This window comes from Papilio xuthus, unplaced genomic scaffold (assembly GCF_000836235.2).
Source record: "Papilio xuthus unplaced genomic scaffold, Pxut_1.1 DF825017.1, whole genome shotgun sequence".
Lineage (NCBI taxonomy): Eukaryota > Metazoa > Arthropoda > Insecta > Lepidoptera > Papilionidae > Papilio > Papilio xuthus.
The window spans coordinates 5,346,324-5,370,519 of NW_013533632.1; the positions used below are offsets into that span (position 1 = coordinate 5,346,324).

General features: G+C 32.0%; 1 protein-coding gene across 3 annotated transcripts in view; it reads left to right on the forward strand.

The window, feature by feature from the left end:
- LOC106126139 (alpha-1,3-mannosyl-glycoprotein 4-beta-N-acetylglucosaminyltransferase A) overlaps positions 1 to 20,904 on the forward strand; it is a 47,874-nt gene extending 26,970 nt beyond the window's left edge. For all 3 annotated transcript variants that reach the window (XM_013323619.1, XM_013323618.1, XM_013323620.1), the window contains 10 exons: positions 13,380 to 13,492; positions 13,682 to 13,802; positions 14,959 to 15,167; positions 15,536 to 15,648; positions 16,459 to 16,687; positions 18,246 to 18,458; positions 18,886 to 18,993; positions 19,087 to 19,283; positions 19,811 to 20,027; positions 20,514 to 20,904. In XM_013323619.1, the coding sequence (XP_013179073.1) occupies positions 13,380 to 13,492; positions 13,682 to 13,802; positions 14,959 to 15,167; positions 15,536 to 15,648; positions 16,459 to 16,687; positions 18,246 to 18,458; positions 18,886 to 18,993; positions 19,087 to 19,283; positions 19,811 to 20,027; positions 20,514 to 20,555 (1,562 nt within the window). In that variant the 3' untranslated portion in view covers positions 20,556 to 20,904. The remainder of the gene's footprint in view (positions 1 to 13,379; positions 13,493 to 13,681; positions 13,803 to 14,958; positions 15,168 to 15,535; positions 15,649 to 16,458; positions 16,688 to 18,245; positions 18,459 to 18,885; positions 18,994 to 19,086; positions 19,284 to 19,810; positions 20,028 to 20,513) is intronic.
- The last annotated feature ends 3,292 nt before the right edge of the window (positions 20,905 to 24,196 follow it).

Genomic DNA, 24,196 nt, shown 5'->3' on the forward strand with positions numbered 1-24,196 from the left:
ATTTTCACGGCTGTAAATGCTGCCATTTCCACAAGTTTCCATTTTGTTCAGTGGCATTTCAATTAAAAATTCGTTAGTTTGTTTTGTATTTATATAGATTTGTGGTAGCTATTGTTTCTCGTTTGTGAACTGCATCGGAATTGTATATTGAATTTTCTCTTGCAAATCTTCAATATAGAATTTTAGCAAATGGAATTGAACTGTTACACCATTGTAATAACAATCAATTTGAAAAACATGTCACTCGACATCGTACAGTTTGGATAGTCGAGAGCACTAAATGTCCGCTCTTGGACCCGTATTTTCCTAGTTCAGTTGACATGTTTGATTACAAGCTTCCTACTCGTTACCGTATCGATTATTGTGTTCAACATTGGACATTACAAGGTGGCAAAACTTGCCTTATCGGCAATAAAGTCTCTAATCTCTAGTCTGTCTAATTTTCTGACCGTCTCAATGTTATTATTGAAAGTTGTACACAATTTGTTAATTCGAATCATGATGATGAATTTTGAATTGAAATCATGAAAAATATTACGATACCAAGTCTTCGCGGCATTTCTATTTTGCTAGAAACCTATATTAAGCCCTATTCACTTAGAATCGAGTATCGACCAGGAAACTTTCATCATAAAAGCTATCCTTTACCACGTAGCTATAACAAGTTTTCAATCGAATCGCATTGAGAGCGTCAAATGACATTTCACCGAAATGGATACGCAATAAACGTTCTCGATTGTACAGTCAGCTGCATAAATATGTGTACATTTTTCAAACTTTAGAAACTTGTATCTGCATTAGTTTACAAAAATATGATGTATGCGCTTATTCGTCATTATCAAATATTCATGGCGGGGAAGCACATCGACGGAAATATGCATACATTTTTCTAAACTGAATGTGTATAGAAGTTTACAAACCTTTGTAAATGTCTACATACTTTTACAGCTGACTGTACATAGATAGGTTGTTATTTAAAGGCTTCGTAACTTCAGACGTTTAACATTTATGACATGTTGCATGACTGACATAATTTTTCCAACACAGACTGGGGTAATTTAACTCGGACAGCCGTCCGTCCTGTCCTTTACGTGTCATATCTAGTCTATCATTATTAATAATTTATTTTATAAAACTTTTACATGAAATATTTCTTTCTAGAATTATTTAGCACACTGATACTGAATCTTTCGTCAAAATTTCAAATCGTTATTGTTTAAAAATTTTAGCTTTACGTCCATAATGGTATGACAGGAGTCCAATTTCGATTTTGATATTTGTTTTAGATGGTATTCGCTTCGGTTTTTAGCCGCAAAGCTTAGAAAGCTTCTTAATATTAAAGTGTCTTTAGAAATATTAAGGTCAAAATCATACATAAAAATATAAAATCATCAAAGTTTTATATTATGTGAGTTTTTTTGTTTTTCATTTCGCCATTGTCTATGTTCAACATAGTAAACGACGCGAAAATCCTTTTGTATTAAACGCTGTCGGGACATTTCAGTTAGCACGCAATCAACCATTCACGCATCGAATCCATAGCCACGTACACTTTTCTACGTAATTATGGAAAGGTAGCAGCTAGTAGCAGTTATTCATTTGTTTTTATTTATGTGAAATAAATAACCTATAATCTATATAGATTTTGTATTCTCTTACACTAACGCACTAACACTCTTAGAACACACAACATTACAATCTAATTAATAAAACTAAATGAATAAAAAGGGTCTTGATGGACGGACGGACAACAAAGTGGTCCTATAAGGGTTCCGTTTATTCCTATGAGGTACGGAACCCTAAAAATTTATTTTTGAGGTAAAAATGACAGTATTCCCACTAAGAATATTAACCCGCCGGCCAAACGAGCGGCTTATAATACCTAATACTTTCTAAGTTATTAGTAAATAACAGAAATTAATACACATTGCGTTTCCCACAATTATCGTAATTCTCAAGGCGTTAAAAATTATAGACAGAGCAAGGCTCTTAGTTTAGACTGTAATTAAACTACTCAAATTTTCTGTTTTAATTTTTTGTTATTATTTCTGATAAAACGGCGTCAATTATAACATTTGACGAGCGTAACAATTTGTGTTTTTAATTGTAACTAAAATTAGTATGATATATATTATTTGTAACCTAATAAACAATACTATTTAGTTTTATAAAGCTTTATTAAAATATTATTAATGCAGTAAAATGCAGTACTTTACAATTGTTCTATGTTCCTGCATTATTTTGAATACTAAAACTATAAGTAGCTTTCTAACTTAAAGTGAAACAAAGTTTATAAATAACTAATGTTCGTTCAACATTAATGCTGCAACATAAATGTAAAATAAAATGCAATTAATTTGTAGTCTCTACTACAGTCATAGACATAAATAAATGCATCAAAATATTATGTGCCGACGTTACCCTAGATGGCAACAAAGGAACTGAGAAAAGGCGCTCGTTGCTTCGATCAAAGGTATTTTGTTGATGGAAAGTGCGTCCCGCCCGTGCGACATGTCTCTATGGCGCGGCGGCGGGCGGGCGCCTGTCTGGCGAATTCACTTTTTACTCCACTATTATAAACTATCACATAACGTCATAAATATTCACGTTTAACCAGAAAATAACACGTATTAAAAAGAAATTATAGGAATAAATGTTAATTATAATTGATGAGATAATAATTATTATCAACACTAACGAGTACTTATAATTAATTTGCAACAGCCGCATCGAATGTAATGAAATCCATTACCGAAAACGAATCTGAAGGGGACATATTAATTGGCATATTGGTTAACAGTAGAGATTTGAAGTACGTGTGTGGGTAACCCTCTTTATTAAAAAGGGCAGCAAGGTCCTTTTTTCATGTCATTCGTTTTTGTAAATATTCAAACTTATACCATGTTTATAAATACAATAGCCGTTAGTGCTCCCCTACCCCCTTAGAAATAAACGTATTTGACATTTTTAATTTACCTACAAAGAGTTTTACTCTAACTGTAGTAAACTACAACAACTGCGCTACAATTGTTTTGTGGAAACGTTTCACAGTAATTAAACTACACTTAATGTTTCAAATAACCGCAAAATTTTGAAATTAAAAATAAATATAGTTTTATGTTTGCGTCTGCATTCATTTGTTTTTGTAGTTTTTAATTAACTCTACTAAAATGATTAGATGGTATGCTATTTTGTGGAAACATTTTTATAAATCTCCAGTCAAAAATTACGCTATGAATTTCTTTTTCACCAATAAAGATAGACGTGATAAAGAGTGCCAGTATACTTGAATTGATATGTCAATTGCTGCAAGCAACATACGAAACCTTGTACACCGACCCTACGTGGGTGGGATAAGACTAGGGAGATGATAATGAATTTTATCTGGAAAATACAAATTAATTAAAATTATTTGAGCATCTCAAAGTAAAATATGCAATAAATTCAAATCTATACTAAACTTAAAGTATCTTTGAAGCGTAGAAAATTTTTGCTGTTGTCTTGTCTTGCCTTGTCTGAGAAGACGTTGAATTTTTGTCGTAGCGGCTTTGTAGCCATCAATCGTTCTTTTGTCTGCATATTTTGCTTATAGTTTTAATATTTGAAGAGTTTAAAGAATTCGTCGTTGCGTCCTGCCCTACGTTATTTTATAAAATAATAACTTATCTGCATAGCTGGTAGAGTGCACAACGCAACCAACTATATTCGATGATTCATTTTGATATTACTCCGAATGCCAGCGACGTTATGACGTTACCACTTTTTATGTTGGATGCGGTTTCCGGAAACTGATGTACACATTTTTGTCCGTGTAAATATAGGTTTCATAAAATAGTTCACACTTTTTCCAGGTAAGCGTTGAAAAGTTTCCGCTTTAATTAAAATGCTACACCGGATTTTCCGGCAAAATTATAGGAAATGTTAAACCTTAAATTCTTCATATCTACGTTCCGTCAACGTCTTACTTTCTTATACTTTTTGTACGTCAGATTCGTCTCGTAATGAAATATAAACTACATTGGAAGTTAAATGGTTTAATAAGTCAAACTTCAACTATATTAAACTGCTGAATTTGCAAAATAGTTTAACCTGCAACTAACGAGCAAGTATGTATGCTTGAAAGAGAACCGGGAGAGGTTTGCCTGAATTGCTTGAAATGGAAATCCGCTAATTATTAAACACAAAATAAAAAGTGACAATTATTATTTTAAAATAAAACTGTAATGTCTCTACTATAGGAATTACGTTCCTTGTCCAATTAAATCGAGCTATAAAGAGCTCGTGGGAAATAGCAATTTACGCGGAGCCCATCCAACTTCCTTTTATTATAATTAAATATGTCATCGCCATGTACAAATAAATACGATATTAAAATGTTGACTTATTATTCCAGCTTTTTAAAACATGTCAATTATCTTGAAAGTTGAGTATTTGCTGCAATTACTTTTGCATTTATAATTTCTTTGTATGGAAGGTAGTACGTGGATCGATTGTCCTTAAAACGATTGATCTGACTTATTCAATGCTATTGAATTAGTTAAATCGTTGCAATTTAAACAAGTTGAATAAAAAAACAATCTAAACTTTAGATAGGCAAAATAGATTGATTTAGACTTGTCTGTTAACATTACCGTATGTATTTAGGTCTATGTTTAGTCACTCAATATTACCTGGAAGCGGCGGTAGATTAATTCGCTTTGCATATGTCTCAGCTACAGCCCTTGAGGATATGAGATATACACACTGCATCTCATATACTCGAGGGTTTTAAGCCTTGCTTTCGATGCAATTAATGTTAATTGTTATGATTTAAGTTTACCTATAGTTTGTCAGCAGCTAATAAACGCTTTGATGGTAAACTTTTGAGCTATATGGAGAAATTAACTTGAGTTTGTGTTTTAGGAAGATATTGAATTTTGGTTTATTTAATAACTACCTAAGTTTCTCTTTGTAACAAATAGTAATAAAACAATTCACGAGTTTAAAGTCTTAAGAAATAACTTGGTAGTAGTATGCAAGGCGTAGGCTACGTCTTGTACGACAGTATGCCCTCTGGCTTATTAATCTATTTTCTGATAATGAGAACTGGAATGAGACAACGTTCCGTCTACGAGAAACTTGTTAATTAATTAGATCCTGGAACCGGTAATAAAATGTTGTCTAGATAGTTCACTGTGCTTATATCTAAGTAATATTATAAATGCGAATGCTTAGATGGATTGAAGTTTGTTCAAAGGTAACACCAGAACGGCTGAACGGATTTCAATGCAATTTGGCATACATATAGAGCACAGATATGAAAAATATATTTATAAATTTATTATGTCTGTTTATAAAACGTTTCTCATGTTAAATATTACATCGACTCAGAGGAAATGGAGATAAGCTAAGGAAATCGGGAGAAACAGTGTTCAAACAGAATTTGTAGAGCAGCAGTGCATTACACGCCCAAGTAGGTGGAATTAATTAGTATATTAAGCCAAAATAACCGTTATATAGATGATTCAAATCGATGGGAGTTGTGATAGAGTCTCCAACACATGTTTTTATTTTACTTTTTATGTTTTTAAAGGAGCTTATTCATTATTGCGTTTGACTTATTATTGTTCAGTAATTTGCCAATTATGTTTTCCTCGAGTTTCCTTTTACTGTTTTTCTTTTTTTTTTTTACTAATACTCATTGCGAGATTTTATGCAAAGTTTTATTCTCCCTAAAACCACCACCGGATCTTAGTAGTATGTAAAATAAGGTTTATTGCGACGTCACTTCTGTAGTAGTCAGCCGCGTGATATTAATTTTCCAACATTATATGAAATGCTGGTTTAATTTTTTTAAGTAAGTTTGATTTGTAATTGGTTTAATTACATAATCATGTCAAATACAAATAACACGATAGTTAATGCTTAAGTACTGAAGTCTTGACAATGGAAATTAAGCGAATAATACTTTATCTATGCTAATATTCTAGTAAACAGGCTAAACTATTAACAAGATACCACGGAGGTTTCATTTGTGGAAATTCTGAATTTGTTCTTAATATCCTAGTTCAATAGACGGATATAACTGACAAGCACCTGTCCGCAGCAATACAGATTTATAATAGAGTTCAGTTCACCTTACAGTTGACTGAAGATTTTTTATTTGCTTAACGTTTGTGCGAAGAGGAGCATGTTTTTTTTCTATTTAAATATTTAAGGCTTACGTAAAAACGGACGATGCAAAATAAACTACCATATAAAATGACGTCATGCATTCATATTTTAGTAACAGTTCGTACATCTGAATAAATTAAATACGCTGAAAGTTAATTTTAATACGGAATACCAACATACAATGTGACTACAATTTTTTTAATTGTAGAAGGTTTCTTGATTTGCATTTCGGTTTCAATACATTTAATGTACACGTCCATTGGCCCGCGCCGGACGCACGGCACGCAAGGCCCGCAGTCGATTTTAGTTTGCTTTGTAAGATTTTACATAGGACTGCGTCTATCGTCTGCGCAGTCCGCATCGCATCAAGACAAAACAAATTGTTTCTAAGTTATATTACCACTGTAATCTTGATTATAAAGAATTCATCGATATATGTTTCATCGGTGGACCTCAATCCCATACGAAAAAATAATGATCTTTGACTCATGTTTTATCGTCGTTGTAAGTTACCGCGACTATAGTAGTTGTTGAATCGCGGTCGTTTTATTTTATCCTCGTACGATATCAGTGTTTCACGTCGTGCTTAAGTTTGCTCAAAGGATCGTGCTTTAATACATTTTCAAATAAAGTTAAAGCAACAAGCGGTAACACGCAACAATGTTCAACGTTAAAGTCTTCTACTTCCACTAAATCTTGGACAAGTATACATTTAAGTCTTACCGCACATTGCTCTTTTTATCGTTATTTTTTTCTATATACTTAGTCCATAGCCGTTGTTAATGAAAGTCAGTCAGTCTGACCTTTGGATGCCATCATCATCACCTAGGGGTTGGGAGCCTGTCATTAGTTAAGGGTGGTTTTCGAACCCAAGATCTGCAGATTGCAAGTCAAGTGCTTAACCCCTGAGCCACCGACGCTCTATGCCTTTGGATGTGCATTCCAATTTAATGTTACACACAACATTACTTTTTAACTTTACAAGTTTCATTTATCAGCCTAATGCTCTTTATATGAATTGTGAACTATACGACTGAAACAAAAGCATTTAAAACTATTGAAACAATAGTAGTAAAAATAACAATCTGACTGCGTTTTAAACGCTTTTTTTCAGAATCACAACGGAAAACAAAGCAATGTGATATAGCAAAATACGAACATTTTTTTTTTCAATGAGATCTTTTCATGATTTTAATGATTGAAGCAATTTTCTTATAGTATTTTCTAGATAAAAAAAGTCAGGTTTGGGTACTTGACTTGAAATCTGCAGAACTTGGGTTAGAATGAACTGCCATGTTCCACTATTTTTCAAATTTGACGTTCCTAAAGTGAAAAAAATTGTGATGCAAGCTTCATATATCTGCAAAAAAATGTAAAGATATGTGTTACCTGGGTTGGTTGACTTCTATCTCTGTGAGCCAGCGTAGTTAATTATGACCTGGTCACTTAGAGGTGCAAGTTAGTTCTTAGGGTAGGTCAAGCCCCACAGTAGTCTTGTCTGAGACTGCAGCTACTTCTTTCTCTTTTATAAAGTACATTTGGTAAACGGCACAGGTGACTTTTTAAAATAGTAATTTTAAATTCGATATTTTTTTTATTTAATGCTATTGGAATTGATTTTAAACATTTGAATAGCTTAACGATAAGTTATCTGCCTCGTGGCAACCTTAAGTTACATCATCCGACCAGTGTGCGAGACATTTAACGCCTTTGTATTCTTTGATTCTAACAGGCCTAGTAATTTAGCGTTTTTAAACATTCCTTTTATTCCTACATCAGATAAAGAAGACATTATCTTGCATGAAGTGAATAAACCTTTTAAAACGAACAAAAGATTTTAAACCAAAATCTATTGTCGTGACATTTGATTTTCATACTCTATCTTAGATCGTGTTCGCTCTCTAGTCGTACTATACTAATATTACGAGTATAAATGGGAATAGATAGATGGATGTTTGTTTGAAGGTATCTCAAGATATCTCAACGGATCTCGCTGAAATTTGGTATATACGTAGAACTTAGTCTGGAAGAACACATAAGATACAAATTATATTTTTTTTTATTACCGTGCGGACGGAGGCGGGGCTACAGCTAGTAAGAAATAAAGGCAAAAAGACTACAGATATAGATACCGAATAATCGTCTTGTAAAAATAAATTCCACGCCAGTGATTTACCCTGTTCGTTATTCCGTGCGGTATTAAAAGACCAATTTATCTTAGTTGTCATGTCTCTTCTCAAAAATACTCACCCCATAGTTTCAGTAGTTACAATCTGACAACGTTCTATTTAATGGCAGATTTAAGATCAGGTATAACCTTTGCAAAGTATGAAATATTGAAAATATAGTACTATGACAATAACGATTATGAAATATATTTCATGAAATATGTTTCATAATAGTTATTATATTCACAATAGTTTAGTTTCGCTTCACGAGTTTAGTACTCTTGAAACAAGTAGGAAACATGGATGTTTTCCACAACGCTTCATCAGCAGCAGTACTTGTCGTAGTATCGACAAGCGCAGCTCATCGAGCTATGTTTACACCGGCTGTGAGTTGAAAACTAATTAAACTTTATCTAGTCGAGTGCAGACATCTATACAATTCCAATAAAACGATGTTTACGTCAATTATTACTACAATAGGTACTATATCCTAAGCACTATCTTTTTTCTGCCTGGCGAGTGATTGGATTAATGTTTGCAAATGAAATACTCTACGTTCAAAGGGTACGTTCCTATTGATTTTATTCGTACGTCCATCACATTCGTGTAAAAAAACACTGACCCATTTCAATCAGTGAAGCTTACCTTATATTGTTTACTATATTCGATAAAAAATATCGTAGAATAATGACTAAGGCTTAAGTAGAAATAATATATTTATAAATAAAACGTGTTTTTAGTTATAACGATTTGATATACCCCACAAGCGCTATAGAGTCATAGCTTGTTAGCGCAAGAAACTTAACGTATAACTTGCGGTCAACAGCATTTAGCGTACTCCTTAACTACACTTCGCCAATTAATAGTTACCGATTGCAGTTATTGAAATACTTTCAGTGTAGTTAAATTATAATTATTTATTAAACTATAATTAATAAAAACTTTTTTATGTTATAACATAGATTATAACAAACGAAGGGTTTATTTTAATGTAAAAAATATTCAATTCTTAGTTTTTATAGAGTAATGCCGTAAAAGATATACCAAATAACTAATAATTTGAAGATTAATACGATATAACTTAGATTATAGTATAGAAATACTTTGAATGAAAGTAAAATATAATTATTTTTTATATTATAATAAATAAAAACCTTCGTTTGTTATATATGTTATAATAAGATAAACGAGATTATTACCATTTATTTTAGATACTTGTCAATTACTTACCTTTGTGGTTTGTACTTAATATTAACTTCGTAATATTTTAACTTTACTTAAATCAATCCATCAAACCAATTCGAAGCTTTCAACTTTTCGATCGAATCAATCATTTATTCTGTTTGTTATCCATGTTTGTATTCCATATTTCTGAATATTGGCATTCCAATTTTTTGTCAAACAAATTTGAAAAAAAACTTCATTTTTTTTGTAAAAATGCTCCAACTAAATATCAAAAGAATGAAATGGATTAGATAATTGATTGATTCACATCTGTAATTTTTGACAATCTGCCGGCTTCGATGTTTTCATATTAATCTATATATATAAAAGAAAGTGTTAGTTACACTATTTATAACTCAAGAGCGGCTTTACCGATATGGCTGAAAATTGGTGAGGTAGCTTAGAGCCAGGAGACGGACATAGGATTCTATTTATTCTTTTTTTTTTTAATTTATGCCTTGATGAGCTGCTTTTTATTTAACTTATCTATATATTAAGTTTTTTATATATCCACACGGACGGAGTCGCGGGCGACAGCTAGTTAAATATAAATTTATTGCTGCTTATGTAAGAATGTTATATTAAATATGATGTTTTTTTATACGTGTTAATAATAAATTCATTAATGATAGTTTTAATAAGTATACGTAATACGTTTTATATAAAAAAAACTATGCATAATATAACATTGATATAGTTGTCAACAGATGAAATGTTATTTGGATTGTAACATATTGTCATCCCTTTCATTCTCTTTGATAAAAACAAAGACATATGATGATTAATATAAGTGCAGTATAACACGGTAAAGATGTTAAAAAAGAAATATAATAAATGCCGTAGTTAACGTAGGTTATTAAGGAACAGCATAAGAAAATAGAATCTATTTTAATAGAGAAAAATTGCAACTATAAGAGAATTCCGACTAAATCAACTTTTTAAATCGCTGCAGGCTTAGAGCAATGTAATACTCACAGGGGGACCAATGCAACAGCAATAAGCGTGGAATTAGGTTTGCTCACCGCTTCAGTACCTACTATGGATTATAGTACAAATAAAACCTGGCAGTTACGCGGAAAAACCGTATTCCTTTTCGCGCTTTGAAAATCGAACACGTTATTTAATTTGACATTAAGTCAATAAAGTTAATGGAATGTTTTCGAATTTATTTTCTTCACTTCAACAGCCATGGTCAAATAAAAAAGGAAAGTAAAATCGCTAAGGAAAGATACTTTTGTCGCGCATGTGTTACAGAAAATACGCTAATAATCAACAGTCACAAAGCTTATTGAATTAGCTTCTCTCGGCCAGGGTAAACTATTTTACGAAATCAAAAATATTGTTGTATACGATTTTCCTACTCAATTATCGAAGAGCGACAGTCATGTTAACACATTAATTTATTATCCGGCTTTTACAAGGGCTCTTTCAGTGCAATACCCAATGACAAGCTTAATGCATTCGCATTTCGAGTATATGTAATGTCATATTCAGGACATACAAATTAAATAAAGAGCCTTTAAAATTTTGTAATAAAAATGATATCAATCGTATTTCTAAAAGATGCATAAGTTGATGCAATAAAATAAATCCGATTCTTCTCCTTTTCGCAGAAAAGTAAATCTCGTTGTGCAGACTACCGATTCGTATATGATTTAGTTGAAAAGTATATTTGAAGTAGAAATCTTATCGTAAGGAGTTTACCTGGTATATGCGGATTCTGACGTTTTATTCAGAGACGAAGTTCAGATTTGCTTTTCGAGTACATCTTGTGTCTCCGCAGTACTGCAGTACAAGATTTCGAAAAAAGAAATCGTACCGGGGTTTTAAATGTGAATCTAAATTGATTCACGATTCAGTCCATTGTGTGTCGATTGATTAATATTTTTATTCAATGTCAACTATTTTATTTGATAACTACAATTTATTAAAATTCAAACGACATTTTAACCAGTGAAAGTGGAACTGCTATCGCGGTTGGTCCTGCTAGAATATATAAAACCTATCGACATAGAAAATGACATAAAAGAAAACATGACAGCTACAGGAGGATCTTATGATTTTTTACATTGAGAGGGGAGTACTAGTGAGCTGTTGAAATTTAGTTTGACTTATTCCCACCGGTCCAGATAGCCTTTTTGGTCTATACATCAAAAAGCGTTGTCAAAGGGTAAATGAACGGGGAAGTTCAAACCGATTTTGTCTGTATGATACCGGCAAGTACTAAAGACACAAACAAACAATTAAAAATGATCATTCATTCAATACTTTATGAAGATTATATTTTATTGACTGTAACTTTCTTTACACCAAATAAAGATACGCGGATTGGCGGGCGCTGATGACTGCTTAAGTTACATCGTCACAGAACTCAAGTGAAATGTCACCTTTTCAAATTGCAGAAATATTATACCTTATTTTATAAATGAATATGTTCGATATACAATTTTTCCGAATCCTTAGGATTTGCCAGGGGCAAACTATCAACGGACGGCGCCCACAATTTGCTGGTTACACGTTGTACAAGTGCAATTACGAAAATGATGTATACAGCTAAAGCCAGACGGGTCATGTTTGATACCACAGTATACAGGCAATAACGTACAAAATCGATCTCATATTTTTAATCTGCGCTTGGTTTTACGATGGATATAAATCAATAAACGATTGAAATCACAGCTGTATGGATCTTGTTTTGACATAAATGTAGAACATAGCCTGGAAAGACACATAGGCTACTAATGACATTTTTTAAGTCCTCGCGAACGGAGTTGTGGGCGACGACTAGTATACTTAGATGGTTTCTTATAATGAGCCAAAAATATACCCATAATATAACCTGCTTAGAACTCGTTTACAATGTTATCATACGATTAGTGATGTCGCTTGTAGAATCGACAAAATTTTGACACATTGGGAGCACGTGTGTGGTGTGTGGATGAATAAGTACGTGCTATATCGAAAATTAGTTTTGATCATGGATATCGCTGAATTAACTAACTATCGATACGTCACGTATTTATTCCATTTTAACAAACGTCGATTGTACTGTACTAGCTTTATATTGTATGATATTCTGAGTCTAAAAATCCTTTGTATTGGATATCAAAATGTTACATTTTAAAACCGGTTTGTTCCATGCTTGTGTACTACTAAAATAAAGCAAATGTGAAATTATAAGTATATTTTTCAAGCGTATTCAAATCGAACTTTCAAGTAAAAGTGGTCAACAAAACTACTTACGGTCCGTGGTGCCTCCTCAGACATATTTTGACTTTTCGTTACTGTGCCCATTTTTTTAGGATTTTTACCAAATACCCTATCCATGAATCACAAGAATATTAATAACTATAATATAGTTTCGTTAACAATAATTGTTAAAGTCTTAACTAATGTCATAAATTAAGACAATTTGAAGGAAATGTTAATACTTGTTAGAGTGTACAAAGTGCAGCATGATTGAAGGTATGGCGAAATGTCAACAATACGGAATCAAGTATAATTTGATTACAAACATGCATGTCGAGTGCGAGTGCGCTGCCTCGGCATTTCATTAGTTAAATTCATAGCGTCTGTGTTTGTCAATACAATTTGTGCTTATTCAAGAACTGTATGAGTGAGATTTTAATAACAAACATTACAACTCATGTTATTGAAGTGAAATTAAGTACGGTTTAAATTCTCGGCATTTGCAGTTTCAAATAAAATCTTAATGATGATATTACGATAAAACATGCAATTATTAAGCAATTCTGTTTCTAAGAACGTTTAATAGATTAGCTTCAATCCTGTTGTAGATATAATTATTAATAATATATATTTTGCTTTGTACAGTCTCCATTCCAAGAGAGGACAAAATGGAGCAAAGCGTAGCGGAGATGCAAACCCACCTGCAATTCCTCGATTCGCTTTACCGAGCCCGTCTAGAGGACCTCCTTACCTTGCAGGTAATTTATTTAAAATTTATATCTATTTTTACATTTGCCTTATTGCCGAACAACAATGAAAATATGTCGTTTTACAAAAAAAGAAAGAAAATTATAAACAATAATAACCCTTTCTTCAAAAAAAATATTTGGCTATTAGAAATTCAAATGAAAGTTGCATGTTGTATGTCATGTTTGTTTGTTCAACAGAATAAGGTCCTTTCAAGCCGGTGTTTCAATGAAAGCCACCATCATCAGCCGACATCGTACAGCGATACAGTTACGGTCACCCTAACTCCGGAACTTATGACATCATTGAAAAATCTTAGCGGTATGACTTTTATTGAAAAACCTTTAATTTTTTTCATGACCCAATCTTACTTTGCGAGTTAATTTTTAGACATGAAAATCGTAGTAATACTGTTATGCATAAATAAAAATAATATTTTATCATTATATATATAATATAATCTTTGCGAATATTGTATTTTTTGTTGTTTTATGTATGTATAGTGAAGAAGTATAAAAAAAGAATAATGTTGACACCTTATCGTTTATGTTAACTTACGAACTAAATTAACTCGATTTCGCAATACGTTTATTAGCATACCTTTAAGCCTGTGTTGTTATAAATATTAACTTGAACAGTCCACTCTCGAATCACTCACGAATTTTATTACCAGTCTCTTACATGTTATTTATTTTACACAAACGGTATACAAGTCCAGTTTTATGAATGCAAATAGCATTGTTCAATAGCATACATTCTTTTAAAAATATCTTACATTTTATCCACTGTTGAAAAACATTACTCGCAATTAAAATGTCCAATATATATCAAATATATTACAGACATCTTTGGCACACTACATGTAACATTTTCCTTACATACTTGACATCATTGCAGCTATAACGTCAAAGGAATATTACGTGAATACAACATTTTGCACTCCGTGTGGAGTAATACATGCTATGAGCTTCATGGCGCCCTTGTTGCAACGTACTTCAAAATAACAGATTAGCATGTTCAGTGGCTGTTAATTAAATAAATTGAACACGCCGTGATATAACCATATCTAACTGTAAATTTCAATTGACACTTGTATACGAATAATATTGCTATCTCGGTTTGATACATAAAGAATGAAAGGGATGGCTATATTTGTATTTATTTTTAACAACAGCGGGGATACACGTGGTCTTCGTGTATACTCGTCAATTGTGTTAACACGCTCTCGATGTTTTTCGTTTATTTGTCTGTATTTTCCGCTGTGCGAGCGCTGCTCTGTTTTTAATTTGCTTTAGCTTTTCCGATCTTTCCATTAGTTAAGTGTGTACCAGGTTGATTTTCAATGGCAATTACTTAAAATATATTGCACTGCAAATGAAAATATAAGACTTTTAATTAATATGTATGTGTATGATTTTGTCGCGTTGTTATGTTTCAATTGTTAGAATTGCCATAAATATAAATATTTTGTTCATAGGAACGAAGACAGCGCAAGGAGTTCAGCCCAAAAATCTCCAGCTTTTTCGCACTCCTTTTGTTTTTCAACTGCTTCCCCATCTGATGAATGACCCAAACAGCCTCCGCCCCTCTTATCACATGAAGTCCGGCCGAGTGTTTGTCGACGTTGTTATCGGTGTACCAACAGTTAAAAGAGATAAGGAGAGCTATCTCTTGATTACGCTTACGGTACGTTCTCACATATTTTTATTTATTAAACAATATTGTAGTCTAGAACCCTTTAAAATGGAATGCGACACATTTGTCCTTTATATGCATTCATAACTTATAATATATAGGTGTTCTTATTTGCGAAAGCTGAAAGTGTAGAAGGCTTAATATGCTGTTTGTTAATAGTATTCGACCTACTGCAAAAATCAAATGCTATAATTTATTTTAAACAGTTAATGAGACCGCACTATTAATGAAAAAAAAATTCGAGTTGAAATAAAACAACATATAGAATCAAAATGGTATCATATACGTATGTACGATACCAAAAGTTCAATCTAACGTCTATCGCGACTCATAAACGTTTAATTTATATAACAATGCAGCACCTGGTGAACGGGTTGACTGAGGACGACGTTAATTCGACTCTCATCGTCGTGTTTGTCGGCGAAACTGATTTGGAGTACGTCGTGAACACCGCTCGCCAGATTGAAATTACGTGAGTCTATTAACTTACTTTTGATTAAATATCATATTTGGGCATAGTTAATCCAAAAGTTAACTACGTTAAAATTGTGTTTGAGCCGGGGCGGGTCGTTAGTGTTGTTATTTTTTATTCGTGTATTTTGATTTCGTAAACAATCGGTTGTAAAAAATCTATAAACTATTGTATTTTGTACATAAAATATTTTCCATTAGGAATTTCCCGGTAAAACTACAAAAGCTCGGAGATGCGGCGTTTCCATTTGTTTACCGCTCCGTAATCCGCATTAGCAAAACCACTAGAGATTAGCTCGTTGTTTTTTTTTTATTTCAAATACAAAGTGCTTCCGCGCAATTTTAAGCGCCTTACGTATTTTTTTCAAACAGGCGGACAAAATAATTGCCATTTAATAACACCAAAACTTTATTTTCAATTTATTATTTGCGAGCTAATGTTATTTCTACGTACATTTCGGGAATGAATTTAGCTTTGATTTTCCTAAGTTACATTTAAAATTCGGAAACATTTTCTATTATTCAACAATCAACGATCGGTCACTCGATTGTAAATGCGTATAGCACTGAGTTTATCAGACGCAACAACATTGGTAGTGCTGATGCATTCAGGCCCGAAATTGGCGTGATTATCTGGGAGCCAATTGAATCAATACCCTCCTAGCTTCCGCTTTGTTTCCACCTGACAGGCGACAGATTGCATTAAGCTAATGGACAGAAATCAAAATCAAATATGCTACGACAACCTTTTGTACTTTGGGAACTTTTATCGTTAATTATGGCTTTGACAAAGTGAAGGCTGAAATTTCAGGTTTCCGAAGCAAGTGGAAAACGGTCTGATCGAAGTTTTGTCACCATCGACATCTTATTATCCCGACTTCGATACTTTAGAAAAAACACTTGGCGATTCGATGAAGCGCGTTAAATGGCGAACTAAGCAGAACCTGGATGCCATCTATCTGATGTCCTACGCTCAAACCAAAGGCACCTTCTACTTGATGCTGGAAGACGACGTAATTGCCAAGAAGTTCTACATGCAGGTAAAAAATTAATACCGAAAGATATATTGTATACATGATAAAAAATTGACTACTTTTTCTTGGTATAAAAAGGTAGTGTAATGAAACGCGCTTATCTCTTTCATAATAATTACGTTATTAAAGAAACGCATTTGCGAAAGATTTTTCCGATTTTGAGTATTTGTATTATCCGCTCAGCGCGAATTTCAATTCGAAACAAAATGTTGCACTACTGGTTTTTATGTGCTTTGCGTTCATTTTTACATTTTATTTCAATAAGTTATAATGATACTGAAGATAAAATCTTCTGAAGATAAAATCGTAGTGCGCTTCACTATTCATATGAAAATTATATTTTTACATTTATGTATTCGTACTAATATATTAATATTATCTATTCTTATTTATGAACTTTTTTTCCAGTTGGGTTAAATGTTGTAGTAACTAATAATAAAATTGTGGATTTAATTTTAATTATATACCTATAATTATTTTAATATTGTGATTTCGATGTAATTAAAACTATTAAATCGAACCAATATTGCAATAGTTATTACTGCTAGCGCTGCACTTTATATTATTTTAAGAACATAATCGATGAAATTGATAAGTGGAATGAATTTCTCATTCTCATTTTTAGGGTTCCGTACCTCATAGCAAAAAAACGAAACCTTTATAGGATCACTTTGTTGTCCGTCCGTCCGTCTGTCAAGAACCTTTTTTTTAACATATCAAAGTTTTTTTTTGTAACATATCCGTGAACTCCAACGCCATATTCCATAGCTTTTTACTATATAAGAAGCAGAAATATTTGAATAGGTAATTCAAAGCTAAGGAAAACAATAATTATTTAACGAGGTGACGTTAAGAGGGCTGTAAAAGCGAATTAAATCTCTGTTCATTCTAAAGGAATACATTACATTGGATATCGGATGCGCTACGAGAAATTTAATTAGGATTCAATTTTAAATTGAAGTCGTCGATGGCAACGAATCGAATTATTCGCGACGCTGCTTGCCGTATCAAATTCTATTAGCGAGAAATACTCTTGAAGTTTTATTTGAACCGTAATTACAATATCAATGGTTTTCAATTGCTGGAAAAAATTAATTTAAATTTATAGCTTCATAAAGTTCTCTTCGTATCTGCGCTAAGATGCTTTTTAATTTATATACTTTCTTTCGTTTTTAACGATGCATCCTGAGAAATTTCTTTACTATTCAAAGACTCTTCGAAACTTTTTCGATTTATTGAAATATCCTATTCATGTCGATGATTAATTTTTTGTTAAATCGTTTGATACTGGCTGTCTTTATGCCTAACATAATTGTTTATGATAACGAAAAATCTTACAAACATAAAAATTATGTGTCACGATGTATGTTCGCGATAAACTCCGAAATTAATTAATCAATTCTTATCACATTTGTGAGCATTTGAATTTTGTTCCAACTTAGAAGATGTATAGTTCTTTTGTCAATTATTAATCTTTTTTTTTAAATATCGCGCGGACTGAGTCGCGGGCGACAGCTAGTCAACTAATGTTTATTACAATGAAATATTTGATTATCTATTTCAGGAGATCAAGCAGTTTACAGCATCGACAACTGTCTCTACACCGAATTGGTTCTTCATCGAGTATTGTCAAGTGGGCGGCATCGGCAAACTGTTTCGATCATCCGACCTCATCCACTTCGTTACATACGTACAGCTGTTTTACAATAATATGCCTATCGACTGGCTGTTGGAAAGTTACCTCGCTGATCGAGTCTGTTCCATCGATAAGACTGCGGTATGTCGATGTATTTATCTCTATCTATCCCTACTTTATAACTAAGTTGTACACTTTTAAAATAAGTAACAAGGTTAGAGTAATGAAATAGAAAAGTTCTTGCTAAGTATATTACTTTAGTAGACATTAGAAAATGTACTTAGTTTTGAGGAGAAATATTATTTATTGTTGATTATTCCAAAAATATAAGATATTTTACTAAATAATAGTAGATTAGTCAGGACATTTAAACATAGGATTATCAAGTTGTATTAGATCTAGAAGTGTCACGCATAAGAATATAATAACAATTTCACCTAGAATTATTACAAGAAGCGAAGATTATGTATATTAATATTAATGTTTTTTTTTCAAAAAATATTATTTTTTTCATGTAAATAGCAAAGTATTCGAAGTGGTAAACTTATTTTTTATTCTTATATTATAGAAAGCCTGTTCTAAGAGCAAGAGCACAATTCGACCAAAGTATAAAACATCGTTGTTCCAACATATCGGTCTCTACTCTTCGTTAAAAGGAAAAATACAGAAAGTCAAGGTAATTAACATTCTCAGCAGTAATTATTAAAATAATAATATTATATGATTTTTTTATATGATAAATAAAAATCATATAAAACGACAATTACAGGATGCTCATTTCGGCTCGGTACCTACTTACTATCCGCACACCAACCCTCCTCTGGAATCCATGAAGACTGATATCGTAGAGCAAGGCGATCACACACTCAAGAGGGCGTATGAAGGTCAAACTTATTTCTGGGGTATCAAACCAAAGAAAGGCGATATGATTGAATTTTGGTTTGAAAAACCAACGGCTATTAAGAGGTAACTTTTATGTCTTATTATGTATATTTATTTCATTATTTCGTTGAACATTTTAATACCTTTCCATAAATGACTTAAGTGATAACAGTTCTCATCAGAAGGTCTTAATTAAAATTATTCTTTTTAAAAATTAAGCTTATTTTATATAAAACAAGTAGTAGAAATTTTAGATAGTTCATAGTAATGGCGGTGTGGTTATACTACCAAATTTAAAAGGTGTACTAGCCACTGTCCGATATCAGTCATTTTCCTTAAAAACAATATGTAAAATGGAATGGTCTGTCCTCGGCGGTATTTCCAAACCACTACAATTTAGCGTCCTTCAAGTAGCGAGCTTTTCACCATTTCAAAAGCCGGCAACGCATCTGCGATTCCTCTGGTGTTGCACATGTCTATGAGCGTCGATGAACATGTCATTGTTCCTACTGCTCATTTGAACAGACTGTTATAAAAAAAAAACTTAAAAAGATGTGACACGAACTTTTTAAACTTCTTGTAGACAAATAACAATTTGCTTTGATTTCCAGCTTCACATTCCGTAGCAGCAACGTCGACCACGCGACTGACAAGTTCTATGATACCGTTGTGGAAGTGCTGCCAGCTGGCACCAACAACTTCACCATTGTTGGATCATTCGATGAATTCGGTCTCGCTGATGGAGAGCTCAAAAAGGACGCCGGACCCTTCTCTGCCATCCGTCTTCGTGTACAAAGCGATAGCTTCTACTGGGTCATCCTCAGCGAAGTAAGTTTTAAGTTTATAGCTAATTAAATCGAGGCAAAGCGGTCCCGGGTGGGTGCGTAGTCAATGTGGTACACTATAGCTTTTTTCCTTATTTCCTCTAGCCCTGGGAGACTTAAAGGAAACATACAAGCCCAATGACACGTCACTTAATCATTTGGAAATAATATTCAAGTTCAAATATTAGTCAAGTTTGAGAAACACTAAATATTTATGAGAACGATAAGAAGTAAAGTCAAGAATTGTCTAATTTATAGAAAACTGAATGTTAATAAGCCGCTATTTAATTTATTAGTTACTAGCGGTCGCCCTCGACTCCGTCCGCGCGTAATTTAAAAAGATATTAGTAGTTCTTTTAAACTATGTTTTATGCCACATTTCATCTAGATCTGTTCAGCCGTTCTGGAGATACCTTCAAACAAACATCAATACATCTAAACATTCGCATTTATAATATTAGTAAGATTAAATATTAATTTGCGTTTTCAGATTGAAATAATGACCCACGATGGCACCAAAGAAACAAGGTGACATGATACACGAACACCCTGGGAGAGATTCGACAAACAGATGAAACCACCGCATATGAAGCGACACCACACGAGGCCCAAGACTTCTGGACATCTTCACTAAGGATTACAACTTTCTATTTCGGACTTTTCACGACGACTTTTGGCTTACTATTGGACAAAGAACTTTGACTTTTGAAAATTTTCCCATATTTTCAAAATATCTTTAAGCATATAAATGCACGTACAGAAGTTTTAAATTTTTATATTTTTGGTATGTATTTTTTACGTCATCTAGTCATTTTTTAATTTTTAATATTTTACATCAAATATGTACATTGAAGCTGTTGTTAGGGAATGAAAAATATTTAATTGAGTTATTTTATAAAAACATATTTATTTTTCTATATTTTAATACTTTTTATTTAAATATTTTATATTATTATTTATACTTTTTTTGTATATATATGTAATGTCTATTTATAAAAGCATTTTACGCATTATAGTAAATGCACAATTGAATCAGCTTTTGATGTTAGTAGTTTTATTAAAAAAACATAAAAAACAAAAAAAATTAGATTAGAAATGCATGTTAAAATATATTCAATAAATGTTAGAAAAATGTTTTATGGTAAAGCCATCACTTTAACCAAAAACTCGTGTATTACAAGAACTTTTCAAGTACCAAAGGCATTTATTTAGTTTTGAAGATCGAGTATCGAAATTCATAGAATAGGTCGAATATAATAAAAATAGATAAATAGAAATGAGTATTGTGTAATAAAAAAATAGTTTTAAATAATTAATTTTTGAAAAAACTATCACTAAAAGGGGCAATCAGTTGTAGACACCTAATTGCTGAATTGCTCAGTTTAACTGACAGTTAAAATTTACGTGTGTAGGCAAAATTTTAACTAAAGGTGCATTCGGATAGGTCGAACAATAAAAACAATAACAAAGTCCTGCATAAAATGTACAATATCGTCAGTTACTACGTACCATATTTGGAAAGCGGACAAACAATGCGATGCGGTAGCGCACGCGCATCTCTCTGATTAAATTGGTCATATTTGTCCTACCCATTACTTGTCTGTAAATTAAATATAGCTCAAACTATAAGATTGCCAAAGTAAATAGATTTATTCACTATTTTATTGTTAGATCAAATTTTTATAGAGCAAAATTGTCGTAGCTTGTGAACCGTATACCTCTACTGATACAATCCTAATAATATGCTATACATGTTTATTAGATTTAAATATTGTAAAATAAAGTAATATTTGTGTGTATCGTGTTACATTTTAGTAGTAGTCTTGGGAATTTCCTGCTTGTTTTCTTCTAAACTCTATCGTAATTAGCTATTGTTTTCAAATATGTATTATTATTATATTTACAGTAACTATGGTCAACTAAATTTAATTTTTATGAATCTTTTACTTATACCTTTCTTTAAAAACAATGTGGTATGAAATCTTTATAGTAAATTTTTAAATATTTTTGTTACATTCACTTTAAAAAGATCTTAGTTTTATTTATATGAGTTATAATCTAGATTTTTATAGAAGCTTTGAACAATGTTGATGTTATTTATTAAGCCCTTAGTTCCTAATATGTTCCTTTAAAGTTAATTTCGATGCATAATATTAAACATTTGCTTCACAATAGTACAAGTTTCGTAAGTTTATAAATTTAATTGAATACAAAACGGCTTTACTATACTTTAGCTTTAATAAACCTTGCATATTTATTTGGAAATCCATCTATTTTTGATAAAAAGTTAAATTTTTCACAGTTTCACATTTTAGATATTTTTTGGGTTCATAATATTTTTATATTTCTTTTATCTTATAATCTACAGCTTCCTATATCTTATATATGTCACTTACGCTGTGTCTGACTTACGAAGTCTTTTAAAATATAATAATTTTTTTTAAATTGTAAGTAGTCGTAATCGATGTATTAACGTCTTTTAGAAGTAAGCATTTTTCTTAGTTTTTCGTGTTTAATTTATATGAAAAATTATGTCAGGGTACACACATGGTTTATGCCCTAAGTTTGTTTAAAATTGTATTTAATTTGGGATTGTGCAAGTTTGAGTGGAGGTCGAAGGAAGAAGTCTACAGGGATAGTGAGAAAGTGATTGCTTTTATACACGGTTATTTTTTAATCACTAGAACAAACAGATAATATAACATACAAGAATTTAAGTATGTATTTAGTATAATTTTTTTTAACTCAACGTAAAATAAAGTTAATAAGAAATTGATTGAAAAAGCCTGTTAAAACATAGACACAATACTTTTTACAAACTAAATATAACGACTCATTGTATTCATGAAAATCGCTTGACCAGTGCGGGCTGAAGTGAGGGGGAGGGGGAGAAGGTAAATGTCATTGTGGCTGTTTGTGAACAGAACGTGCGGCAACTAATATTACAAGCGTGGTATTTAAGTGTGCGCGCACGCATACAAGTATAATGCCAAACAACCGTGTATAAAGGATCGGTAGAAAAAAGATAAATGGGTGTAGAATTTCAAATCGTTACATTTATGCCAAATTCAGTAGTTAGTAAATAATAACAAAATTGATAACGTTAATTTATTTACTGTTGGAGTTAATAAAATATCATCAAATAACAACTTTATTGCATAGATCTCTGACTATATTAATGAAAATTAATAAATATTTGTAAATAAAATGTTTAAGATAAAAGTAAAAGTTATAACCAAGGACAAAACCAAATAATACTAGAAATTAATAAATTTTTGACATCGTAATTTCTATGTTTGTTATATGACTGTAAAGTGAAAGTAGCCCAGTTATACAAACACGCGTGAATGGATAAATGGATCCAAACGAAAATATTATTGTATTATTCATGTATCCTACTTTAAATGTATCGTAAGCGAAGAGAACTGTGAGTTTCGACAGTGACACATGACAAACCATCACAAATACTCTTATAAAACATAGACAATGTGTCAATATAACCGTGGGATTCTGAAGTTAAAATCTCAATTTACAACATATTGTTAGGAAACGTACCCATACTATGTGACTAGTTTAGGGGGGGGGGGAGCCGAGACTTTAAAATACTACGGTCAGTCACAGGGGTGAGGGGGGGAGTGACTCAGGTTTTCGTCCCGTAGTCGTTAGTTGTTCTTTTTCATATTTCATAATTCACTAGTAATTTAAGTACGCATCCAGTCTTGAAAAAACTTGGAGAACAAAAAAAAATAGGTCACGTAGTATGGGTATGTTCCCTTAGATCTGTTTTGTCAAAGATGACACGGCTGACGATATGTTTTATACAGAGATTTTGGTCTCAAAAACCAACCGTAAATGTGCCTGCAGTCGGCACGCACACAACTAAAACATTCACGCAACTTTACTTACATTTACATATGAAATTAAGTCTTTGACTGTAAATTAATTGTTTGAATCTTCATTATGTAATGAAATTAGTATTGAATATTTATCATCTAACTTATTTATATGGTTTTTTGTAAATATGTTTTCGTTAGGCATGTTTAAAGCGATTTAATCTTTTATAATTAATTTTACCGTTTTTTTAAATAAAAATCGGTTGAGTATTTTTTTCTAAGTAAAATCGAATAAGAACAAATTACGATTTTGTCTTATAAGTGTTGTGTTTGTTAAAAA